At 35.0% G+C, this 23,746-nt stretch overlaps 1 protein-coding gene across 7 annotated transcripts in view; it reads left to right on the top strand.

Annotated features, from left to right (window-relative positions):
• EPS8 (epidermal growth factor receptor pathway substrate 8) overlaps positions 1-23,746 on the top strand; it is a 176,585-nt gene that overhangs the window by 146,643 nt on the left and 6,196 nt on the right. For 6 of the 7 annotated variants that reach the window (XM_025455205.3, XM_025455207.3, XM_025455208.3 and 3 more), the window contains 4 exons: positions 2,887-3,017; positions 7,466-7,574; positions 8,446-8,589; positions 18,261-18,483. In XM_025455205.3, coding sequence (XP_025310990.1) covers positions 2,887-3,017; positions 7,466-7,574; positions 8,446-8,589; positions 18,261-18,483 — 607 coding nt within the window. The remainder of the gene's footprint in view (positions 1-2,886; positions 3,018-7,465; positions 7,575-8,445; positions 8,590-18,260; positions 18,484-23,746) is intronic. The other variant, XM_049102979.1, reaches the window with a different exon arrangement.

Here is a 23,746-nt window from a genome sequence, read left to right on the forward strand (position 1 = left end):
GAATTAATTAAGCTACTGATTTGTTATTTTTAATTTCAGCCTTATTGAGGTATAGTTGACAAAACCAAGATATTTAAGGTGTTCATCTGGTGAAGGATCCCCCTCCCCTCTAGTTAATTGACACATCTGTCACTTCACATATTTATCTTTTTTTCTTTTGGTGAGGACATTTAAGTTCTATTAGCAAATTTCAGTTAACACAACATAGTGTTATCAGCTACGCTCACCATGTTTTACATTAGATCCTCCACCATATTCATTTATAGCTGAAAGTTTGTACCCTTTTACCAAGTTCTCTCATTTCCCCCAGCCTTTGGCAACCACTTTTCTATAAGTTCAATTTTTTTTTTTTTTTTGGATTTTACCTATAAACAATACCGTGCAGTATTTTTCTTTTCCTGTTTGGCTTATTTCTGCTTTTCAAAGCAGAATGCTTTCAGAGTCCATCTATGTTGTTGTAAATAACAAGATTTGCTTTTCTGTCATAGCTGAATAAAATTTTATTGTGTATATATAACACATCTTTACCCATTTATCTGTTGATGGACACTTCGGTTGTTTCCATATTGTGAAAAATGCTGCAGTGAACATGGAGATGCAGATATCTCTTCAAGATCCTAATTTCAGGGGCAGCCCCAGTGGCTCAGTGGTTTAGCGCCGCCTTCAGCCCAGGGCATGATCCTGGAGACCTGGGATCGAGTCCCACATCAGGCTCCCTGCATGGAGCCTGCTTCTCCCTCTGCCTGCGTCTCTGCCTCTCTCTCTCTCTGTGTCTCTCATGAATAAATAAATAGAATCTTAAAAAAAAATCCTAATTTCATTTCCTTTAGTATTATACCCAGTAGTGGAGCTGCTGAATAGTATGGTAGTTCTACTTCTAATTTTTAAAAAGATTTTATTTATTTATTGGAGAGAGAAGGGGGTAACAAGCTGTGAGGAGGAGCAGAGGGAGAGGGAGAGAGAGAGCGAGAGAAACAGACTCCTTGCTGAGCAGAGAGCCCTACATGCGGCTTGATCCCAGGACACGGAGATCATAACCTGAGTTGAAGGCAGACGCTTAACTGACTGAACCACCCAGGCACCCTATTTCTAATTTTTTGAGAAACCTCCATACTGTTTTAAGATTTGTTAATTTATTTGAGAGAGAAAGAGCACATATGAGCAGAGAGAGAGCAGATTGGGTTGGCTGTGGAACAGAAGCAGAGAGAGATAGAATCCCAAGCAGACTTCCTGCTAAGCACAGAGCCAGACACCGGCTCAATCTCATGACAGGGAGATCATGACCTGAGCTGAAATCAAGAGTTGGACACTTCACCGACTAAGCCTGCCAAGTGCCCCCCTTCATACTGTTTTCCATAACAGCTGCACCAATTTAAATTCCTACCAACAGTATAGAGGGTTTCCTTTTTTTTTTTTTTCCCACATCCTTACTGACCACTTGTTATCTCTTATCTTTTTAATGATAGCCACTCTGACAACTGTAAGGTGAGGTCTCACTGTGATTTTGATTCACATTTCCTTGATGATTAGTGATATTGAGCACCCTTCATGTATGTTTGCCATTTGTATGTCTTCTCTGGAAAGATGTAGCTGTGCCCATTTTTTAACTAAATTGGGATTTTTGTTTGGTTAGTTGTTTGTTTGTTTTTTTTTCCTCTTGAGCTATATGAGTTCTTTATATATATTTGGGTTTCTAGTCCTTATCAGTATATGATTTGTAAACATCTTCTCTGATTCTATAGTTGCCTTTTCATTTTGTTGATGATTTAAGCTAAGATATTTAAATGGTGAAAATTGCTTTTTTTAATTTGTGTGTTGCAGTATATTCTAGGGAGATAAATTCTAAAGGAGCAATATAGTGTGGGTATTTTGACATTCACACTAGTCCATCGGAGAAACCCCACCTACTCTGTCTGTGTTTAAACACATCCCTACTCCTGCCAACTCTGTCATTAGGATGAACTATAGTAAACATGTATCTAAGACTTTTCTAAAACATTTCCAGGTTCAAATATTTTGCCCCAATGAGTTCATAAAGTTTAAATAGCCAAGGACCTCCATGCTTCCTGTTCTATTGTGCCTCTGCCATACTTCAGTTCACAAAAGGAGTATAATATCTCAACATGAATATTTTTTAGATCTTTTTTGGTCTTGTTTCTTTGTTTTTTTCCCCATAGCTTTGAAATCATGGTGCTTATTGGGTTGCAGAGACCTCAGTTACCCCTCCTGGTAGCACCCAGTAGGCTCATGTTGAAATTGTGTTAACTGCAACAAGAAATTACTCCAGTATTTTTTATCCTGGAGTATTAACTGTCAAGATCAATGAGTTTTTGTCTTTTGTATTTCCCTCAACAGTAAATTTGATAATAATGGCCAAATTTTTAAATGCCATTTTTTTAAAAATGAAAAAAAATAGGGTCTGTGTACATTTAAAGAATGAGAACATAGTATAATTTTAATGCACAGATTTTAGATGATTTTTATGTGATATATTTAGTATGCTAGAATGGTAGAAGTCTGTTTCTTAAACATAGAGCTCAAAGGCAAAGAGTTCTATTGTTGTTTTCAAACCAGTTTTATTTTATGTAAGCTGTTAAAGTCTACCTAATACCAAAATGAACTATTACTGAAATTCCTGAGGAAAGAATTTATTGCTTGTATACCCATTTATTTTCAAAATTATGATTTAGCTATTGTACTAATGACTTTTCCTATTATAAATAAGTCTTTGACAAAAATTTATCCACCCCCATTTTACAATTTGTTAATAATGGTAAAGCACTTGAAAATGAAACTGATCTCAATATGGTGGAGGGTTTTGTTGCTTGATGTTAGTAGTTATTCAAGTAGTCTTAGAGACTGACTCTTTTAATCTTCTTCTTTCAGCAGTCCAGTGTATCAGAGTATCCTCCAGCTGATGGGTATGCATTCAACAACATGTACACAAGAGGGCCCCAGCTGGACCAAGGGGAAGCCGCTGTGGCTTTTAAGCCAACTCCTAATCGCCACATGGATAGGTAACATTTCATGGGCACCATTTGGAGACCTGTGGATAACTGGCTTTGATTTAGTGCAAATAGAGGTCCTGGCGTCTGGATTGTTCACTACTTCTTTAAACTTTCCATCTGTTAATTGTTTGATAAAGTTTCAGTTGTTCCTTTATAGAATTGGTTTTGATAAACAAAGCCTCTAGTCTATAAATCTTACTGGAAAACCTCCAGCCTATAACTCTAATTTAGTGTAAATGCCTTTGGATGACTTTCCTTTTTTAAAAAGATGCTCTGACAAAATCTGTGAATTAAAAACAAAGAAGAATTGTTTTGAAACTCTCCATTAGTTTATACCAGATGGTCTCTAAGGATCTTTCTAGCTCTGTAACTTTCAAAGGAAACAACTTTCATCTTTCTCTCCCCACAACAAAAACAAACCTTCCTTTAGATAAAACTATTTCTAAATATAAACTAAGTATTTAGAAGGAGTCAGTGCCTTATTTGTCATTCTTGTCAGTTCATCTTATTATGTTGTATTTTCACTTTCCAGTTTTATATTTCATTTATTTTCCCATAGTTTCACTCGAAAAAAATTCAGTGTGGGCAAAGATGGGAGAATTGAGAGGAGGAGAAATACAGGCCCTGGAGTAGGTTCACTTTTCCAATCTTGTCTTCCAGCCTCTGCAAATGAGGTTGACATTGTGGCCAACCCAATACAAAAGAGAAAGAAAATAAAGTGAAAAAGATAAGGGAGAATGGTCATTCAGATGAAGTGGGGTAGAGAAGTTGCCCTGGTACCTTCCTACCTCAAAGCCTCACTCACCATGAGTTTTGCATTCCTTTCACTTCTTTTCACTATTCACTTTTCTTAATAGAATCTAAAGAAGGTGGGATTTAAAATGTTTTATTTTTGTTAGAAATGAAAACAAGTAATATGTTACTGGTATGGAAATTTTACAGGTATTACTCTGAAGATGCCAGTAACACATTATATTGAGTGTAAAGTCAGCAATGAATAATACATTTTGAAAATGCCAACATATGAAATAAGTTTTAATTATAGATTCAGTTTTTAGTAGATAATACATGAAAATTATTTTCGAAGTTTAAAAATTATATCATTGAAATTCTTCTTGACTAACTTATTACTCATCCTAATATTTTATTTTTTCTTCTTTTTTAACATGTCAATATTCTGGAAATTATTTCAAGTTAGTAATTTTTACCTTTGTTGCATCTCTGTACTAAACCAAGATGGTTTTTCACAGTTAAGTAGCTGGAAAATCACTTGAGTACATTCCTCATGCGTGTTCAGAGTTCTAGGACATATTGATACAAGGAAATTTTGATCATGTTCCATCTTAAGACCACGTCTAGCACATTGTGGCCACTCAGCAACTGTTTGTAGATTTATTTGATTGATTTATTAAATGATTGAATAGGCACATGATAGTGTATCCAACATTTCAGAGACACCACCTACCTCTTCATTGTTTACCTGTAACTCCATTATGTATAGTATTGCTGATGGAAAAACCTCTGCCATATATTTTGGGCAGCTTACCATGAAGTGTTTTAAAAGTTTTCTTTGATCTTTATGGAGTATCAGGGGAAGTGTACTTCGTGATTATGTCTCTGTACCTTGTCTACTTCCCAATGGATTCAAACAGCTCACTTAAATTATGTGCAGTTAAAAAAATATATGCAGTTAAAGTAATGTTAATATTAAAAATAAACTCATGAAATAAAAAATACAAAATTAAGTAATCAAGAGTGGAGATAAGAATTAAAACTCTTGAAGTGTAGATTGACACCATGATTGAATTTCAGATTTGTCCGTGAAGTTCCTAGCTGTCAGCAAAAAGAAACATAACCATTTTCTGTTGTTAGGAAAAAGGAAGAAGTATATATCAATGTATTGGGATAAATAATGCTAGGGTTTTTTTTTTTTACAATTAAATCCTCAAAAATATTTGTCTCATAGAACTTTATATAGGATGTGAGGGATGATATAAGGGACATTATTTATTTATTTATTTTAAGTAGGCTCCATGTCCGGTGTGGTGCTCAATGCATGGCTCAAGAGTCTGATGCTTAACCAATTGAGCCACCCACCACCCAGTACACCGATGGGACATTATTTTTAAAGATTTTCCCCCCTTATTTAGAGAATACTGTGGTGAATATCAAAAGGTTTCTTTTAGTAACCTTTGAGAAATAAGAAATATAAATGGAATTTAGTGAAGGCAGTTAAATTTAGCCAGAGGAAGAATTAAAAAAATAAATTGAATGGTGGATAGATTGTATATTTTAGTTATCCATGTGGATCTCACCTCTCAGCTGGCTATCATAATAGTGGCAGAATAGTTGACAGGCACCAGGATCACTGATGTTTTGTGTTGCTAAGAAAATGTGTCATCATTATTGCAAAAGCTATCTGAAAGTTCTGGTCTGATATGAAGTGCACAGAGGTTTGGCATTTGCTTTTGTAATTATTTTTATTACCCTAAACTTTATTACATGCCTGGAATGCAGTAAATACCATGAGAAGTATAGTCACTCTGCAGTGAAACTTACTATGCCATTAGGTAAACCACCTGTTGAGTTTAGAGCCCTCATCTTGAGGGATTACCGTTTATTGCTATCCAAAAGCAGTTCATGTTTTAGAGATGTCTCCAATCATTACTGACTCCATGTCTGCTCTCTATCAAGTGCATATTTCTTACTTCAAATCAGAAACAGAGGCCATACACTTTGATACATTACAGATCTTTAAGAAACTTCCATATATCTGAAAAATCACAAAGTGTGATTTTCTGATTGATTAGTGTGGTCAATATCATAGCTAAATGTAATCTGTAGATGATAAGACATTGTAAACCATAAAGGTTTGTACATTTGAAAGCACTTTGTAAGTGCATGCTTGGCAGTCACCTCTGAGACACTCAAGATAACAAAGACTTCAAGGAGAACTACAGCAAACTTTTCTTTTTAACTTGTGGTTCAGATAGGCAATGGCAGACAGTTACTCTGCCCTTTGTTCTAGTACACTCAACTCTCTATATTTAATAGTGATTGTTTTCTAGATCATGGAAGGAGGGAACATGAGGGGAGAGAAAAAGATAGAAAACTGAAATTACTCCTTTTCTGACTTTTGGAGTGGTGAATTTTTGTATCCCTCCCAAATGAAATCTATATTTAATATATAATATATAATATCTATATTTAATTTATATGAAACATATAAACTAAGGAATAGAGGTGGGCAGCCCATGGAATAGTTTTTAATTGTTATTATTGTGGTTCTTAATAATAATATACAATAATTATTTGGCTACACTGTTACTCTCTCACTTTTTTTATTTTTTAATGTTTTAAAAATAGCCAATTGGTAACATCGCTTACAGGCCATCTTTTTTTTTTTCATTGTCCCTTAACTCTTCTGGAGTTGCTAAGAGGTTGTACATTACCTGTGATGACAGGGTACATTGCATCCACAGTTGTCCTGCTGGCCCTGCTATGACTCAGTATTCCAGAGGACCTTGGTGGACCACTTGACGGAAACAATGAACAAACATCTTTAATTCCTTTCTGCTTTTTCTCTTGTAGAAATGAGTAGGAAATTGGAAAGGTAATTTAAGGAGAAGATGAGAGAGTAAAATTAATTAAAAAAAAAAGTTAAGGTTATTTTGTTTTGAAATGAAGAAAATATTAGTACATTGTTGATATATCAAGTTTTATTGTATTATATATAGAAGTATTTTTAAAATTATGTTAAATATATTAATGGTCATTTAATGATTAAAGGAAATGTTTGGTTTTTAAAGAAAGCTTTCTTTTAAAAAAATAGGACTCTTGGACCTGTTCTTACTATTAAAATAAATTTATAGGGAATTAATTAACTAATTAATTAAGAAGTGTTATTAGTCTTATACTTAATCTATACCTTCCCTTGAGGTTTAGGAACCGGACAAAGCTTTCCTAAAAATTGACACAGTCATAATTTTTTAAGATGAATTGAAAATATTGCTTGAATTAGTAAAACCAACATATAATTTAAATTGCCACTATGGAAATTATCTTCAGTTTCCTTTAATTTTACAAAAAATGCTGACATTGATCTTTGTCCTAGTTCTTTCATGGTAGAGATGCTAATTAACAGAGCAGTATCCTAGTACATTTAGTGGACAAAGAATTCATAGATTTGCAGTCTACATTTGCCTTAATTAGTACCCACTAACCCTGTGACTTTCCTACTATTTATTTTTGCCCTGCCCATAGTTTGCTCATTTTAATAGTAAAAATTCTGAAGTTATTTTTAGTTCTCACATTCTAGAAATATGATAAACTAAACTACTATTGAAATAATTTGTCAGAATATTTTCTGGTAGGAATTGACTTACCTTAATGTTTTATTTCTCTTTTCAGCCTTTAGGAAGAGCTAGCTGAATGATAATTTCTCTTTCTTTTTATAGAAATTATGATCCACTCAAAGGACAACCCAAAAAATATGCCAAATCCAAGTATGACTTTGTGGCAAGGAACAACAGTGAGCTCTCAGTTCTAAAGGATGATATTTTAGAGGTAATAGAATTTTACTTTTTTTTAATACCCTTAATAAAATAGATTTATTGTATCTCTCTTTTGGTATAGATATCTAAACATACCTCAAAGAAAAGTTGAGGTCAAGAAATTGTTCTTCAGTATTATTTTATTTTATCAAGGATAAAAGTATACTATAGATGCCTATATCTATTTAGGAGAGGGAGTCGCTTCATCTTATTTTTTGTTTGTTGGGTTTTTCTAGGATATGAGGTGGGGGAAAGAAGTTGGATTTCTTGGCTTTCTTTGTCCTCTTTCTTTTTCTGTCCTTTATTTATTTTGGAATCAAGGCTAGTTATGTAAATGCATCAAAATATTTTAATAAGAGAAAGCATTTATTTCTTCCTGTGCTAGTACCCTGCACAAATGTATCCATCAGTAAGTAAGCTAATGATTCTGGGAATAATCTACTATGATTCTCAAATCTCTTTCTTAGATCATAACTGGAAGTTAATCTTCTTTGATATATAATGTGGGATAGTCACAGTAGTATTTGTGAAAATAGTGATTTTCATACTTTTCCTTCCTGTTTGAAGGATGTATACAAAGCCCTGTCCAAACAAGTCCTCCTAGTCACCTATAAGAACTTCAGATAATACAAATAGTAAAAAACTCTTGGCAGGTAATGAAGTCTTCAAGTATATTTTCAATAGTGTTTCCATGTCTGTTCTACACTAGTAATTATAATTATTAGTGTAACTCCTGGGAATCACCTTCAACCCATAATATATTGATATTAAGTCAGTTTATTAGAAGTGAAAAAAGTTCCTTGGTCTAAGGAATAAAAATCGAATTTCCTTCATAGATTGTCTTTGGTATGGAATGATGCCTTCATTTTTTTGCATGATCACAGATCCTTGATGATAGGAAGCAGTGGTGGAAAGTTCGAAATGCAAGTGGAGACTCTGGATTTGTGCCAAATAACATTTTGGATATTGTGAGACCTCCAGAATCAGGATTAGGGCGTGCTGATCCACCTTATACACATACCATACAGGTATTTATGATTATTTTTTAGCAAAATTTAACTTTTATAAACTTCCAGATTCATCACTTGTCAATGGGACTTAAATACCTTTTGTGTATTAATCATTTTGAGATTTAATTTGTTGTACAATTTGTACAATTTATTTCCTAGGGTAATTGAAGGGCAATGGTGAAAGATATAGGGAAGAATTATATATATATCTTTTTTCTGATTTCTTTCTTCAGGAAATTGCTCAAAATGTTTACCAGTAAGTGACTGTTTCTCTGAATGATATTTTTACCCATCCTACAATGCTTCTGACATTTGGAGAGGTAGTATTTTTGCCTCTTCACTTTTCTACCCATAGCCTTCCTATCTGGTGACTTCCTCTTGATGGAGGGTGACACTGAGACAGTGGTGTAGTGTCGAGCCGCTCGTCTTCACCATCTTTTGCCCTCATTCTCTTAAATGTTCCACCACGGACTAACAGTGAACTTCTTCTCAGCTTACACCAACACATAAGTATTCAGTTGGACTGTAATATTTTTCCTCTCTTGATTTTGTGATTAAAATACACTTATGATATAGGGTAGATAGGTCAGGTTCTTCTTCAGTTTGAGTGACATATTTTCAGGACTTTGCTGACCCTGTGTATCTCATTCACCCTAACATCTGAACTCACTATTAAACCCTTGGGATTTTTGACCTATGACAGGATCTCTAATGTCTGGTCTGCTAGCAGAGGCAGAATGGATGGAACATCTTGTGTATAGCCTGTAAACCTCTGGTAGCTTCCGTATCATACTCCCAGGAAGAATTATTTTAATTTCAGAATCTTGAGCAAAAGATCACAACTGGCCCCATAATAATGTCATAAATTTGAGTAGAACCTGCATAGAATATGCAGTGAGATAATTAATTTTCATGCCAGATCTAGGCTTAGTAAGATACATGTTATCCAAACCTAGAATAGTGATCATACTCCTGATGCTATGACCTTTCTCATTTAGTTACTTTTGGCTCCTCATGGCATTTAAGTGAGTACAGGTCCCCTACTTATCCAGAGTGACTTTTGGCTTTTTTTAGAATCCAAAAGCTAAGCAGACTTTTAAAATAAAGAATTAGTGTACAATTTATATATCTTGATAACATAAAGTGATGACAGTAGAGATTGTTTGCCGTGCTTGTTTTGACTGGTCTGATGTGCATATGATTATATACTTAATTTATGTTCATGATTTGTCATTAGCTGTTGATGCCAAAGAAGGAGTTTGAGTTATTCAAGGTATGGTCTGCTCTATTTCCTGTGGATTTTTGAAGTGATTTTTCCAACTTAGTCTGAATACCTTTTTCTTTCCTAAGTTCTTTCTTTTCTGATTTTGAGATGTGGTTACCTAACAAAGGCTCCTGCCTGGTTTATAAATGCCAGTTCTTTACATTCTTTTCTGTAGAGATTTAGACCAAATGCCTCAAACAGTGTTAAAGAGTATATGCTTGAAATATATGTCTAAAATATAGAGTAATAGAGTGTATACCCTTTGAACTTAATGGAATGTTTTTAACAATTAACTTGTGATAAGCTATAGGAAACAGTGTTCACAAAGGCTATCCCTAGATGCTGCATATGAACAAGATCTAAGAGTTTATATTTTAGAGTTAAAAACAATTATTCAAGTTTTGTGTGTGTGTACAGGGTTGCTAGGAATGAGTAAATCTAGTACAATGCCTAAAACTTGCAAACAGTATCAATTCTAAGTATTTTCTCCCACCTGAGATTTCCTAAGAAATTTAAACCTCTTTTACCTTTGCCTATATACTGCGCAGTCTTGTCTTCCTCAATTCTGATTCTTGGCCTGAGCCATCAATTGACATTTCTGTTTAATGGTTGCTTCTGTTTAAAACTGAAGCAAAACTATTAATACATGTAATGGGTATGGAGAGTACTTTTTGAGAACATAAAATCTATTCCTCTTTTCCTGAACAGAGCCTCATCTTATATTTTTGTCAACTTTGGCACAACCAAGAAATTTTTTAAGTGCTCACAAGTTTTGGGAGTTTGTTTTGCTTCTTTATGTAAATAGAAATGTGTGGGTACTGCTTATTTGGGCTGTTTCCTTTTAAGCTTTTCAACACTATCTGACTGTCTTCTAAAAATTTCTGGATGCAACTCTGAATGGAAACATGTGGAAACATTATAGAAGCTGTGTGTGTGTGTGTGTGTGTGTGTGTGTGTGTGTGTGTGTTTAGGTTAAGAGCCCTACTTTTAAAAGGTATTAAAAACAGTTTATTTTTTAACAGCTCCTGAAAACTTTGGGCTGAGCCCAACGAAACCACCAAAATCTTGTAAAATTTTAATACGTAGGCTTGACAATCTGCTATCTGGCATAAATCATACTCTGAAAGAATTCCTATTCTCAGAGCATTTGTAACAAACACACACACAATGACTAGATAAAGTAAGCTGGAAAATAAGAGCAATTTTGGAAATATATGCCAATCATTTTATATCTGTAAGAATAGCATTATTAGTTACCTTTATCTAAAATATCTAAAGAAATACTCTGTGTCTTATTTCAAAATTATAATAAAGGTACCACTGGGATCCCTGGGTGGCGCAGCGGTTTGGTGCCTGCCTTTGGCCCAGGGCGCAATCCTGGAGACCCGGGATCAAATCCCACGTCGGGCTCCCGGTGCATGGAGCCTGCTTCTCCCTCTGCCTCTCTCTGCCTCTCTCTCTCTCTCTCTGTGACTATCATAAATTAAAAAAAAATTTATAATAAAGGTACCACTATATTTATGTAGACTCCAGGGCTCCTAAACCCCTTGCGTTATAAGACTCCACTGGATTACAAATAAATCAAAAGCAATTCTGTGTCTTATTGGTCTCTTCATTCATTCACCTCCCAAATATTTATTGAGTGCTAGGATCTTGCATTTGATGAAAAGAAAGACAGAAAGCCTAGTACTGAGCAGATCCTCCATAAAAGCCTGCTGTCTGGAGTCAGAATCTCTAACCCATCTGCCAGGGCTTGGCTCCTTTGTGCTTGGAGTATTAGAAGCTATGGCCCTCTCTCTCCTCTGAAATGGATGGCATACTTTCCCCCTGGTATCTTCTATTCATTGAGATCAAAATTTTGAGGGAATTTAAAGTAACTTCTTGCAAAACCATTTTAGATCCCTGTTATATACTGCAGAAGGATACGTAGTGATTAATTGTTTAAGCTCTCTTCACATGCACAGATAGCAATGGTATTACCCTCCAGAGTAGATAGGGCCAGCGGTCAATGCTCATGCTGTGGGCCAGGCATGATTTAAGGACTTCACAAATACTAATTCATTTAATTCCAACAGCAATCTTATGAAATTAGGCACATTTTTTATATGAAAAAACCAAGGTATGGAAAAATAAGTTACCCACAGTTACACAGCTGCGTAAAGCCAGAATTGGGACCCAGAACTCTGGACTCAGAGCCAGTGGTGAATCAGGCTTAGAAAAGATTGTTTTCTCATTTGTATATACATATGGTTTTCACTATATGAATCGCTTCAGGGACATTTTCTCAGAATAGCTTTACCATGCATTATATTGTGATAAAGTTATTCTGATAGTTGCTATCTTTAGACTGGGATTTTTGCCTTATCCATCCATTCCTTGGATTTCATCAATTCTTTCCCTTTTTTTTTCATCATTTAGGAAAATAATCCAAGTTACATAATTTACTTAGAAAGTAGACGTTTTGTGAATGGTGGGAATAAGGGAATTAGATGTAAACTGTTCCATGTGGCATCTACAAGTCACCAATTGTTTTAAAATGCATACAGTCGTGACTCTTAGTTTTCATACCCATTGGGTTTCCTACAAAGACTAATGGTGGTTCCTGGGTGAGGGGCACAAGAGCCGCACTTGCCTGTTGTTCACACACTCTTGGTTGAAGATTCTTTTCTGATAGCAGGGATGCTAGTACTGGTAACAGAAGTAAATAGGTGTTGAATTGCCACCTGATGTCCCTGAGAGTCTGGGTTATTTAATATCCTCACATTTGGAGTGATTTTTCACAGCTCTATAAAGACTGCCATTCCCACCTAATGTGTTTCCCCCATGGGTTCCACAAAGTTTTAAAAATAAAAAGGAAGGACATAATGAAGAACCTAAGAAAGACATGGAACATTGAAAAAAGATTTAATGAAATCACAGGGAAAAAGAAGTAGGTGCTTATGAGAGATTATGGAAAAATAAAGATAAATAACATACCTGTTAATAAAAATTTTGTTGTAGAGCATTCTAAGACTTTTTGTATGTTAGCTGGGCAAAAGATCAATATCCAGTGTGCTTTCTCCCCATCTGGAACCTACTCACCACATAGTTTCCTGATATTTCTTTTGACTTGATTCCCAGACCTCTGGCACTGTGACTGTTCATCTACTAGAATTACCTTTTACCCATATAGATTCTCATGCTATACGAGAGCAGAAACTAACCCCTCCCTGCTATTTTTTTTTAAGATTTACTTATTTATTCATGAGAGACACAGAAAGAGAGAGGCAAAGACATAGGCAGAGGGAGAAGCAGGCTCCCCACAGAGAGCCCGATGCGGGACTCACTCCTGGATCCCAGGATCACACCCTGAGCTAAAGGCAGTTGCCCAACCACTGAGCCACCCAGGCATCCCGAACCCCTCCCTGCTGTTATTTCTGGTGTACTCAAAGGCTTGACTAAAGAAATCTTTCATTTATTAATAATTATTAAGTCTATGTGCTTATTACTATCATAGATAGTCTTACTCTACCAAGGTGCAAATAATTATGATTATCTGGTCATTATGGTCCTGTGAATGATACAGAAGGCTTCCTATCTTCCCTGTTTCCTAGCAAGAGATACTGTGAGAGTATGGAAAAAGCCCCAATTTAGATATTGATTTGCAAGGATTCTAGTCCTGATTCCATCACCAACTAGCTGTGTGACCTTAAAGAAAGTGTTTTGTTTTTCTGTGTTCCAGTTTGCTCAGCTGTGAAATGGAGAGGGTCAATGACTTTCATGATCTCTACAGTCCAGTCTAGATAGAAACTTCTGGTATTTTTCTCCATGTATGTTTAAATAGCCCTAAATTAGAAATGGAAATATTTCCTGTGGGTGACTTTTAAGCCACTAGCAGTACCAGTTTCACCCCATGTTATGAATGCTCTGTTTTTCAAGCTCAATCCAGATATTCAGATACTGCTAGACAGACAGTAACCATTTTACTAGAGATGTTTTCATATTCACTTCCAGCAGACCAACTACCTGATAATGTTCACTTATTTAAAATGTGTTTTTTAAAATTAATCTCATGGGACGACTGGGTGGCTCAGTGGTTACACGTCTGCCTTCAGCTCAGGTCATGATCCCGGAGTTCCAGGATCAAGTCCCACATTAGGCTCTTCGTGTGGAGCCTGCTTCTCCCTCTGCCTGTTTCTCTACCTCTCTCTCTCTCTCCTTCTCTCTCTCTATCATGAATAAATAAATAAAATCTAAAAAAAAAATCTCAGAACAGTCTATTCATCTATTAATTAGAGGCATAGTTTTTAGATAAGGATGCTTACTTTTTACTCTTGCCTCATGTGTTGACATTTTCCCAAATATTTCTTGCAATGATTTGAATAGTCCTCTCCCTCTCCCTCTGTTGTTTTCTTTCTTTCTTTCTTTCTTTCTTTCTTTCTTTCTTTCTTTCTTTCTTTCTTTCTTTCTTCCTTCCTTCCTTCCTTCCTTCCTTCCTTCCTTCCTTCCTTCCTTCCTTCCTTCCTTCCTTTCTTTCTTTCTTTCTTTCTTTCTTTCTTTCTTTCTCTTTCTTTCTCATCTATAGATATAGATGACTATATATGGTTACTATTTGTATGTAGTAATGATTGCTCAACATGCACATATACAGAATTATAAAATTCTGCTTATAGTTTAAACCTAAAGCTCACTAAAACACACCATGATATATATTTCCTTCTGTAACGTCAACTTTTAAATAGGAATCAGCCTTTTATTTAATGTGTTCCAATTGTATTCTTTATAAGCTATAAGATGAACCTATCTTAATATTTCAAAATCACAGTACTCTAATATACATATTGTTACTGAAATACTCTATACTGTTTACACTGTAGCATGATTCTATATAATTAGTTTTCCATGGCTAGATAAGAGTAATGGGAATTAATTATATATTTACAAGCACCTTCATTGGTTGATTTGTGGACAGGTAATTTTACTGTCAAAAACTAATTTGCTCATGTGTTCTGATATTTGATGTGAATTGTAATCGATATTATTTTAGTTCCATCTCCTGTGTTCATTTTCTCATTTGATGTGATTTGCTCCATTTTCCTAATAGCAATTACTTGGCGAGCTGTCAGAGGTAACCCACATTTGTTCCCTTATGGCACTTCTTTTTAATATCATTTTTTGGATTCAATTTCTGGACTTAACACCCTCCAAATGTTCCAGCTGTGCCTTTTTTTTTTTCCACCACAGAGTTCCAAAGAGACCAAATTTAGAGGAAAAATGTGCAGGTTAAAATTTTAAGAACAGTTCAATTTCAATGGCTTTGTTGGGCTTGCTTGCATAACTCCCTCTCTGAAGCAGTATCTTGAATGAATCAGGAGCTTATCTCTAAATAACTTTCTTTAACCCTGGAGAATTTCAGCTTTTGTGGCTAAAGAAAAGTGACTCATTCTGACTTAATTATCAATAAGAAAGTAGATTTGCCACGGAGTCTAGTAATTCGGACTCCTTTCAGAGAAACAAAAGACAAAGAAAGATTTTGTTTTAAACAAAACTTTAAATGTATCTGTGGCAGATGAAAGGCAATAGGTAAGAGGGCAACAGTCCCTGTACAGAAGTTGGTCCACATCAAGGTGACCATTCATGCTGGTTTGCTCACAATTGAGGGGTTTTAGGGACATGGGACTATTCCATACTAATCTGGGAAAGTCCTGCTGGGCAAACCAAGAAGTTTGGTCAAGATTTTGCTGGGGGGGGGGGGGGGGGCAGGATTTAGAGCTTCAGCCCTTGGTTCAGAAGAAAGTTCAGGTTTAGTTCTGCTCTCCAAGACTTCCCATTTATTGAGGAGCCATCAACTTGGATCTGCCTCCAACCAAAAATAACCAAGAGACAAATAATGAAGGGAGGAACAGTCGCTGGGTGGGGGGTAAAGGAAAGTGAAGAAGATTGAGAGGGACACAGAAAAGTGATTTCAAGAGGCAATACTGATCTTCTGTTTCCTCTGCACCAAGAATGACGAATCAGTTTCCAAAGGAAAGCTGCCTTGGTTGCTGTTTCTGAGCAGGTTCTAATGATTTGAGGAAACGCTTTTCCCCTTTTCATTCCATGCGTTGGAAACATGAGGCAGGAAGAAAGGACTGAGAAAAGGGGAAAATATGCAAGTAAATTCATGAAAAGTTTTCATATGGTTTCTCTTTAATCCAATATTTATGTTTAAAGCCTTTTTCTGGTAGGTTATATGGATAAAGTTGCATGATACAGCAACGCCAGATGAATGAGATGAGACACAATTCAGGCTTGATTTTAACAGTCACACACAGCATATCCCGTTTTTCACAGTATCATTTGATGGATAGCAAAACACTAGCCGCTCTTGTTTTTATGAAAGCAGGAAATATGAATCATATCATGGAATGCAGGGCTGATAGCATTTGTTTGTTTATGCTTTAAAAACAATAATTTAAACTGACACTTGAGATCCTACTGTGAGAATTCACTAACCCTTTATGAAATTATGTGCAAAGGATATTCTTGTCAAGGGCACATTGCATATACATTAATCAGATGACTTTGGTGTGTGCTAAGTATATTTTGGTGATATTTGCTGTATTTTGGTTGCTTTCAAATATTTTATTGGCCCAAATATAGGAATATTGTTTTATGGGAGATCACAATAATAAAATAGATGCTATTATTGAATATAATAGGAATGTTTTTAGCCTCCACTGATGAGGGCCAGCAGTCTCTGTTTCTGTCCCATCTAACTCCATGGCGAGCTCTTATAAATCTTATTCCCTATTTCTTCCCTCCCTCTTCCCTTCCCCCTTCTGTCCTGTCTCCCATATCTATCTAGTGGCATTACAAGCTCTTCTTTCACTTCTGCTTTCATGTCTGCTTTATACCCTTCCCACCTGCCTCACCCCACTGGCTGGTGAGTGGTAGCAGTCAAACAGCAGAGAAGAAGAACCAGGGTTTCTTCCCACACTGGTTTCCACAGGTGTTACTCATTTGCTGTGAAGGCGACTATGATGGTGTGGTTTTGGGTTTCTGTTGTTGTTGTTGTTGTTGTTATTATTTTCTTTCTGAGTAATGACTTAATTTTAAAATGTGTGTGTTGTGTAGTTTTATGTTTTTCATCTCTGTGGAAATTGGGGAAGCTTCTTCTAAAATCAATATCACCTTATATTTGGGCCAATTTAGGAATTAAAAGTAAATCCTGTTCTGCCCAAAGGACCAGATTACCAAAAGGCCTACCTTTTGCATTTTTTTTCTGCTAATCTTGAATTTTAGCATAATTAAAATTGTGTCAGTGCAGATCTAAGCTTTACCTAAATTATAAGTCATTGTTCTGTATCTTTGATTCTACCAAAAAACACCAAAAACAAAAAACAACCAAAACCTGCCTTTTGAGAATTTGGAACTTGTTATAATGCAGTTATCTATTAGTTAAAATTATTTTGTTTAAAGTTGTAACTCTTCTGCGTAGTTTAATTAGGGAATATACAAAAATACAGTTTTTAATAGCCTAACAATGATTATTTAAAAATTACTGAAAATGGGCACTGAGGGGGGCACTTGATGGGATGAGCACTGTGTGTTATACTATACACACACTGTGTGTGTTGGCAAATCGAACTCCAGTAAAAAAATATACAAAAAAATAAAAATTACTGAAAGTTATTGTGGATTTTAACACATTAGCCTTTTTAAATGCAAATCCCCACATGGACTTTTTAAAATACATGTTTTCAAGTTGCAGTAATAAATATTTAAAGACCATACCATTATCCTTACCACCACCTACCCCACAGCATTCCTGTTTAACAAGGAAAGTTTCTGATTTTTATAAGTTGACATTAAGATAATGGCAGAAAGTGTTATGACTTGGAAAACATTAACAACATTTAAAAATTACTTATTTATTTTAAAACATAGTCCTTTTACCTACTGAGATACTACTTTTTCTTAACAAACTGCATGGAAACAGTATAATTAAACATTATTTAATCCAGCAGTATTTTTAAACTAAGGAGTAATTAATGCTTTATGTTACTGATATTTTAATTTCCAGGGCAGTTAGAGGTTAATATTGATGGAAATTATAATCAGAAATCTTTTGACCTACCCTGATCTTGTGTGATTCCAAGTTCTAATCTTATTTTTTTAATGTTTATGACTATTATCAATACTACTATTTACTATTGGTAAACCTTTTTGACTCCTTAATTTACATTTTGAATTTGAACAAATATGTAGACTACTTAAATGATTTCTAATGATCATTGTATCATATACGATTGGAGGTGTGTGTATGTACACACATTTACTATGGATTTGTAGGTAAGTTAACAAATAAATAGCCAAATAAATAGTCATGTCAAAGTATATACTATTTTCCTAGCCTAGGTTTCATATTTTTGCAATTTCAAATTAATTATTTGTCTTTTTATAGAAACAAAGGATGGAGTATGGTCCAAGACCAACTGATACTCCCTCTGCTCCATCACCTCCTCCAACACCGGCTCCTGTTCCTGTCCCCCTTCCTCCTTCTACTCCAGCACCTGTTTCTGTGCCAAAGGTCCCGGCAAATGTAACCCGTCAGAACAGCAGCTCCAGTGACAGTGGTGGCAGCATTGTGCGAGATAACCAGAGACACAAACAACTTCCAGTAGACCGTAAGTTTCCCAGGGAAGCAAAAATGTACAGTTTCTTCTGTGAATTAAAAGGACTGCTAAGTAGAATATTGTTTATTATTAGTTCTCTTGGTATTAAACATTGTTAAATATAAATAATGGTCCTTCATACGTGCATGGTACTTCAAAGATTGCAAAGACTTTCTTTCATCTAGTTTCTTGTCTTTCAAATCATTCTAAGAAACAGGTTCTCTCTACTCTCTATCTTTTGTGTATAGTTTTACACATATTCCAATATATTGTGGTGGTTGAATGCAGACTCTGGAGCCAGACATATTTGAGTTTGTATAGTAAAACACCACTTATGGCCATTGACCTTCAACCATTTAATAATTCTCTGTATACTTCAGTATCTGAAAAGTGGGGGAAAAGAATGGCATCTTCTAGGAAAATCGTGAGGGTTTAATGAAGTATAATTCATGTAAATCATTTAGATCAGTCATTCTCACCCAGAGATGGTTATGCCTCTTTCCTCCAAGGAATATTTGGTATTATCTGGAGATGTGTTTTGATCACAGTTTGGGTGGATGCTACTGGAATCTAACAGGTAGAAGTAGGTATGTTTAGCAACATCCTACAATGAACAGATCCATCCCTGAACAATAGAATTATCTAGTCCAAGACATCAGTGATGCTGAGGTTGAAAAACTGATTTTGACCAGTATGACACACAATAAGCAGTCCAAATATTTCTTTCTGTCATCTTCAGCATCATAATCATCTTTGTCCTGCTCCTCTTCCTCTATTTGTGACATACACATGCTCACTTAACATAGTCAACCTACCAATACCAGGTCAAATTCGCCTTCTAAATTCAGGGCTTTTTTAAATTTAGACTTCAGCTTTGTATTTTCATAAAATTAAGTTTGATTTTTTATATGAATGATTTCTGTGAAAATCAGAATTAATTAATTAATTTATTTATTGAAAATCGGATTTTAAAAAGCTGAAAGAAAAGACACTCTGGCAAACTTTGGATTATCCTTGTTTGTCATGTTGAACAGCAGTGTAGATAATTTGAAAATTGAAGATAATTCTGAGATAATTTTTATTATTTAATTTTCAAATTATGTTTGTATAATTATTATTAAATTACTTTGCTTTACCTATACTGGACATGTAAAAATTCTTCAAAAACTAGAGCACCAGGAAGATACTTCTTCAGTGTGTGTGTGTGTGTGTGTGTGCACACGTATATATATATAAATAGTGTCTTTTGTTCTCTCAGTGTGCCTTCTTCTAGGGCTCAGTTCTGGGTTCTTCCCTCCACATAAACATACTTTTACTCTAAGTAAACAATCTATTTCTATTTCTTTTAGTATTGTTGGAGAAGGAATGACTCTCAAATTTGTCTTCATATCAGATCTCATCTCTGCCATTCACATACAAGTATTGAACTATTAACTGCATTTTTTAAAAAGATTTACTTATTTATTTTAGAGAGGGAGAGGGGCCAAAGGAGAGAGCGAATCTCAAGCAGATTCCCTACTGAGTGCAGAGCCTGATATGGGGCTCAGTCTCATGACCCTGAGATAATGACCTGAGCTGAAATCAAGAGTCAGACACTTAACACACTGAGCCATTCAGGCAACCCTGAACTATTAACTTTAAAACTAAGATTGGATGATTAGATTCAGAACCAATTTACTGAATCTTTCACTCCCATTTTCATCTGACATTTCTCTTACCTCAATAAATCATAGCTACATCTATTCAGTTGTAGTCATTCTTGATAAATTTTAAAAGAAGGTAATATATCTATATCTATCTCTCTATCTATATATATACATACACACACGTACACCATTTTTATTTTTTGGGCCATTACCCCACACCCCTTATTGCTGCCAAAACCACATGGGCTGGGGGCTACCCAAACCCCTCCTGTGTGTGGCTGGAAAACTTTGTTGTTTATTGTTTTGTTTTTTTTTTTTTTTTTGAATAAAAAAGATTCTACTAAAAAAAAAAAAAAAACCCAAAAAACAACAAAGTTTTCCAGTATAAATAAATAAATAAATATATATATATGTATATATATATAATGTATATAGATAGATAGATAGATATAGATATAGATATCTTCCTGTTGTAGAAATACTGGCTAAATACAATAAGCATTAACCTATTTTTATAGGCTATTTTATACTTCCCCAAAGTAGAGCAGATTTACCACCTTACCATATCCTGTGGTTGGTAAGTAGTGGAAAAGTGAAGTTTTAGAGAAATGATTGTGCAGCTAAAGGAACTGTGTGTGTGTAAGAGAGAATATGTGTGTAGAAGTTTAATACGCTACTAATTTTTTTAAATTTTGTGTATTTTTTTAAAAGATGCTTTTATTTTTCTCAAAGACACTTAAAGACATAGTTTTGAGATGAGATGTTCTATAAATATTTTTATTGATTTCCCTAAGGAAACTTTCCTCTTGGAAATGACTGTTCTTTTTTTCATTTTTACCACAAGTTTGTAACATTTCCTTTCTTTGATACGTCAGCGCAGTAATCTTTGACACGGTGGCACTCTTTCCAGGCCTAGATCAGAGTTCATAGGCATCTAGTCCCCATTTGGAACAGTCTGTGGATCAGGACAGTTTGTTCTTTGTCCTAGTCTAAGAAACTAAGAATAACCTAATGGGAAAGAGGCATAGTTTGAATACTTTAAAGATAGAGAACTCTCCTGATAATTGTGACTCATCACTTTTGAATCTGTTTTTCATAAGTAAAAGGGTGACACTGGTATATAAAATGTATACATCTCTCCCCATATTAACATCCATACTTGTTGCTTTATAATAATAAAAGTTTGCATTTAAATAAATGTATTTCTTTTTATAAAACAATTATTTTCATGACAACTTTTTCCTGAGCACACTTTTGGAGAAGTTTTTCTGAATGAATGTGGGGGCTTCTCAACAGTCTTTTAGAAACAGACAGACATACTTAAATATATATTTCTTAATAGCCAGGTTTCTCTCAAGCCTTTTATGCTTCCTACATTGTCTACTTACTGCCTAGACTTCTGATAAAAATAAAATGGAAGAAATTGGAAAGTGAATACTCAAAGTTACTAAATAGCCATAAACAAGGAAAAAGTCAGCATGCCTGTTTTTAAAAATGTAGCAGGTAGTAAGAGTGAGACAGGGACAGTTCTTTTGCTGAGGTAACTATGGTTGCCTATTCAAACTGGCTGCTTGTTTTCTAAGCTACTCAAATTGGCTAATTTCGAGATTCAAAAAGGCTTTCCTCTTATCACTTTTGAAGATACCAATGCTTTAGGTATTTTGCATTTTTTCCACTTCCTCTGAAATGTTAGGCCTTTTATTTGGATTTAATCTTTTGTAATCAGAAGTGTTATTTCAGCAAGAGGTGTAAAGTTAGTCTGGTTTGTTACTTTGTGGTAGAACATTGCAAATGGAAACCAAAAGCCAGGAGCACAGCAGGAGAGGTTTTTGTACTCCTCTGTTACACTGTGGACTAGAGGTGATCATACAGTGGCTAAGTTAATAGATAAGAAAATAATTCTCTTAGTGTGGCAATACTCCTTCTCTTTTACTCCTTTGAGATGTGCTCGTATTGTGTGTGGCAGTTGGATGCAGTGAGTTAAAAGAGCTAATTAGCAAAGTGCATATAGTGTATTACTTAAATGAACCAATCAGTGATATTCCTGTTCACCCTCTCTAGACCCCTGGTTCTTTCTCCCTCTCACCCTTCATTTTTCCTGTTTCTGTCTTTTGACTTATCAGAAGGTTTCCTGAATACCTAAGGCATTAAAAAATTAGACTGAAGTAACTATTTGGTTATTACACATTTTCATTTACTTCCCAAGGACATCAAATGCTTTCTGAGACATTCTCCCTTGAGGAAAAAGAGAAAAGAAGGAAGGAAGGTAAGCAGGTAGGAAGGATGGATGGAAGGATCATAAAACAATGGTCACAATAAAAGAAAATATCATAAAACAATGGTCACAAAAAGAAGCTGTTTTAGTAGCTAGATATTGCCACTTGCCAAGTTAATTAGTTAACTGGATTACTATATCAGTTCTCAACTTAATCCTTGAAGGTTATATACAATTAATATCTATGTGTATATGTGTGTGCATATATACATAATACATATATATGTAATCATATATAATGTAATATGTGTATATATGCAAATAATGTTTTTAAATATACAAATACATTATTCTCTTTCCCATACATTAATTTTTCCCCATTTTTCTCATAAAGACATATGCATATACAAATCTTTCCCATAAGCATAAAATGGGTTGGGGAAAGGGATAATTTGTAAGTTAATCAAAGGTGGTTTCAATGACTTTGAACCCATAAAGCAGCCATGATCTGAATGTCAAGAAATCCAGTTCTAACTAAATTCTGCTAATTAATAATGTGATTTTGATAGATCATTTCCCCTCTTTTGGCCTCCATTCTCTTCACTGTTTCTTTTAGGGGTCTATATACAATTCTTTTCAAAATCTCTCTCACTGAAAAAGTCAGCAGAATGCCTCAGTCACTTGTTTATTCAGTGAGTATTTATTGCATCCCTACCCTGTTCCAGGTATTTCAGGTAAAGCAAACAAAGCAGGCAAAAATCCATTTTCTCTTCAAGTATATATTTTGATGGAAGAAGGTAGATAAATGATTGAGTTGATAGGGAACATTTTAAGTGGTTTTGGAGAATAATAAAGCCATTTGGATAGGAAGGGCTGTTTGGGAGTGCATTTTTTAAATAGGGACATTTTAAAGGAAGGGAAGAATGAGCCAAGTGGATTTGTGGGGGCGTAGCGTTCCAAGCAAAGTGCCTTAAATTTGAAGAGCACCAAGGAATCCATTATGAGCTAGACTGGAGGGTTCCAGGAGAGCAGTAGAGATACCTCAGAAAGTAGTCATCTAAGGCCTTTTACTGGGAGTAGTTTGTGTTTCTTGGGAAGGTTTGGAGCAGAAGAGTTGCAGTATCTGACATATATTTTAAAAGATCATTTTAGCTGTTGTATTGAAAACAGAAAGAGTGAGGGCTGCAGTATTTGAGAGTGGAAGGAGGACAACCTCTGAAGAGGCCAGTGGCTCAGATGGAGCTAGTCACAGAAAAAATGGACTGAAGTGATTGGGTTTTGAGTATATTTTGATGATAGGACTAACGGAATTTGCCAATGGATTGGATGTAAAAAGGACAAAGGGGAGTCTAGCAGAACTCCATGGCATTTTTGCCAGAGGAACTGAAAAAAAATAGGATTACCATTAAACAAG

Source organism: Canis lupus, chromosome 27 (genome assembly GCF_003254725.2).
Source record: "Canis lupus dingo isolate Sandy chromosome 27, ASM325472v2, whole genome shotgun sequence".
Lineage (NCBI taxonomy): Eukaryota > Metazoa > Chordata > Mammalia > Carnivora > Canidae > Canis > Canis lupus.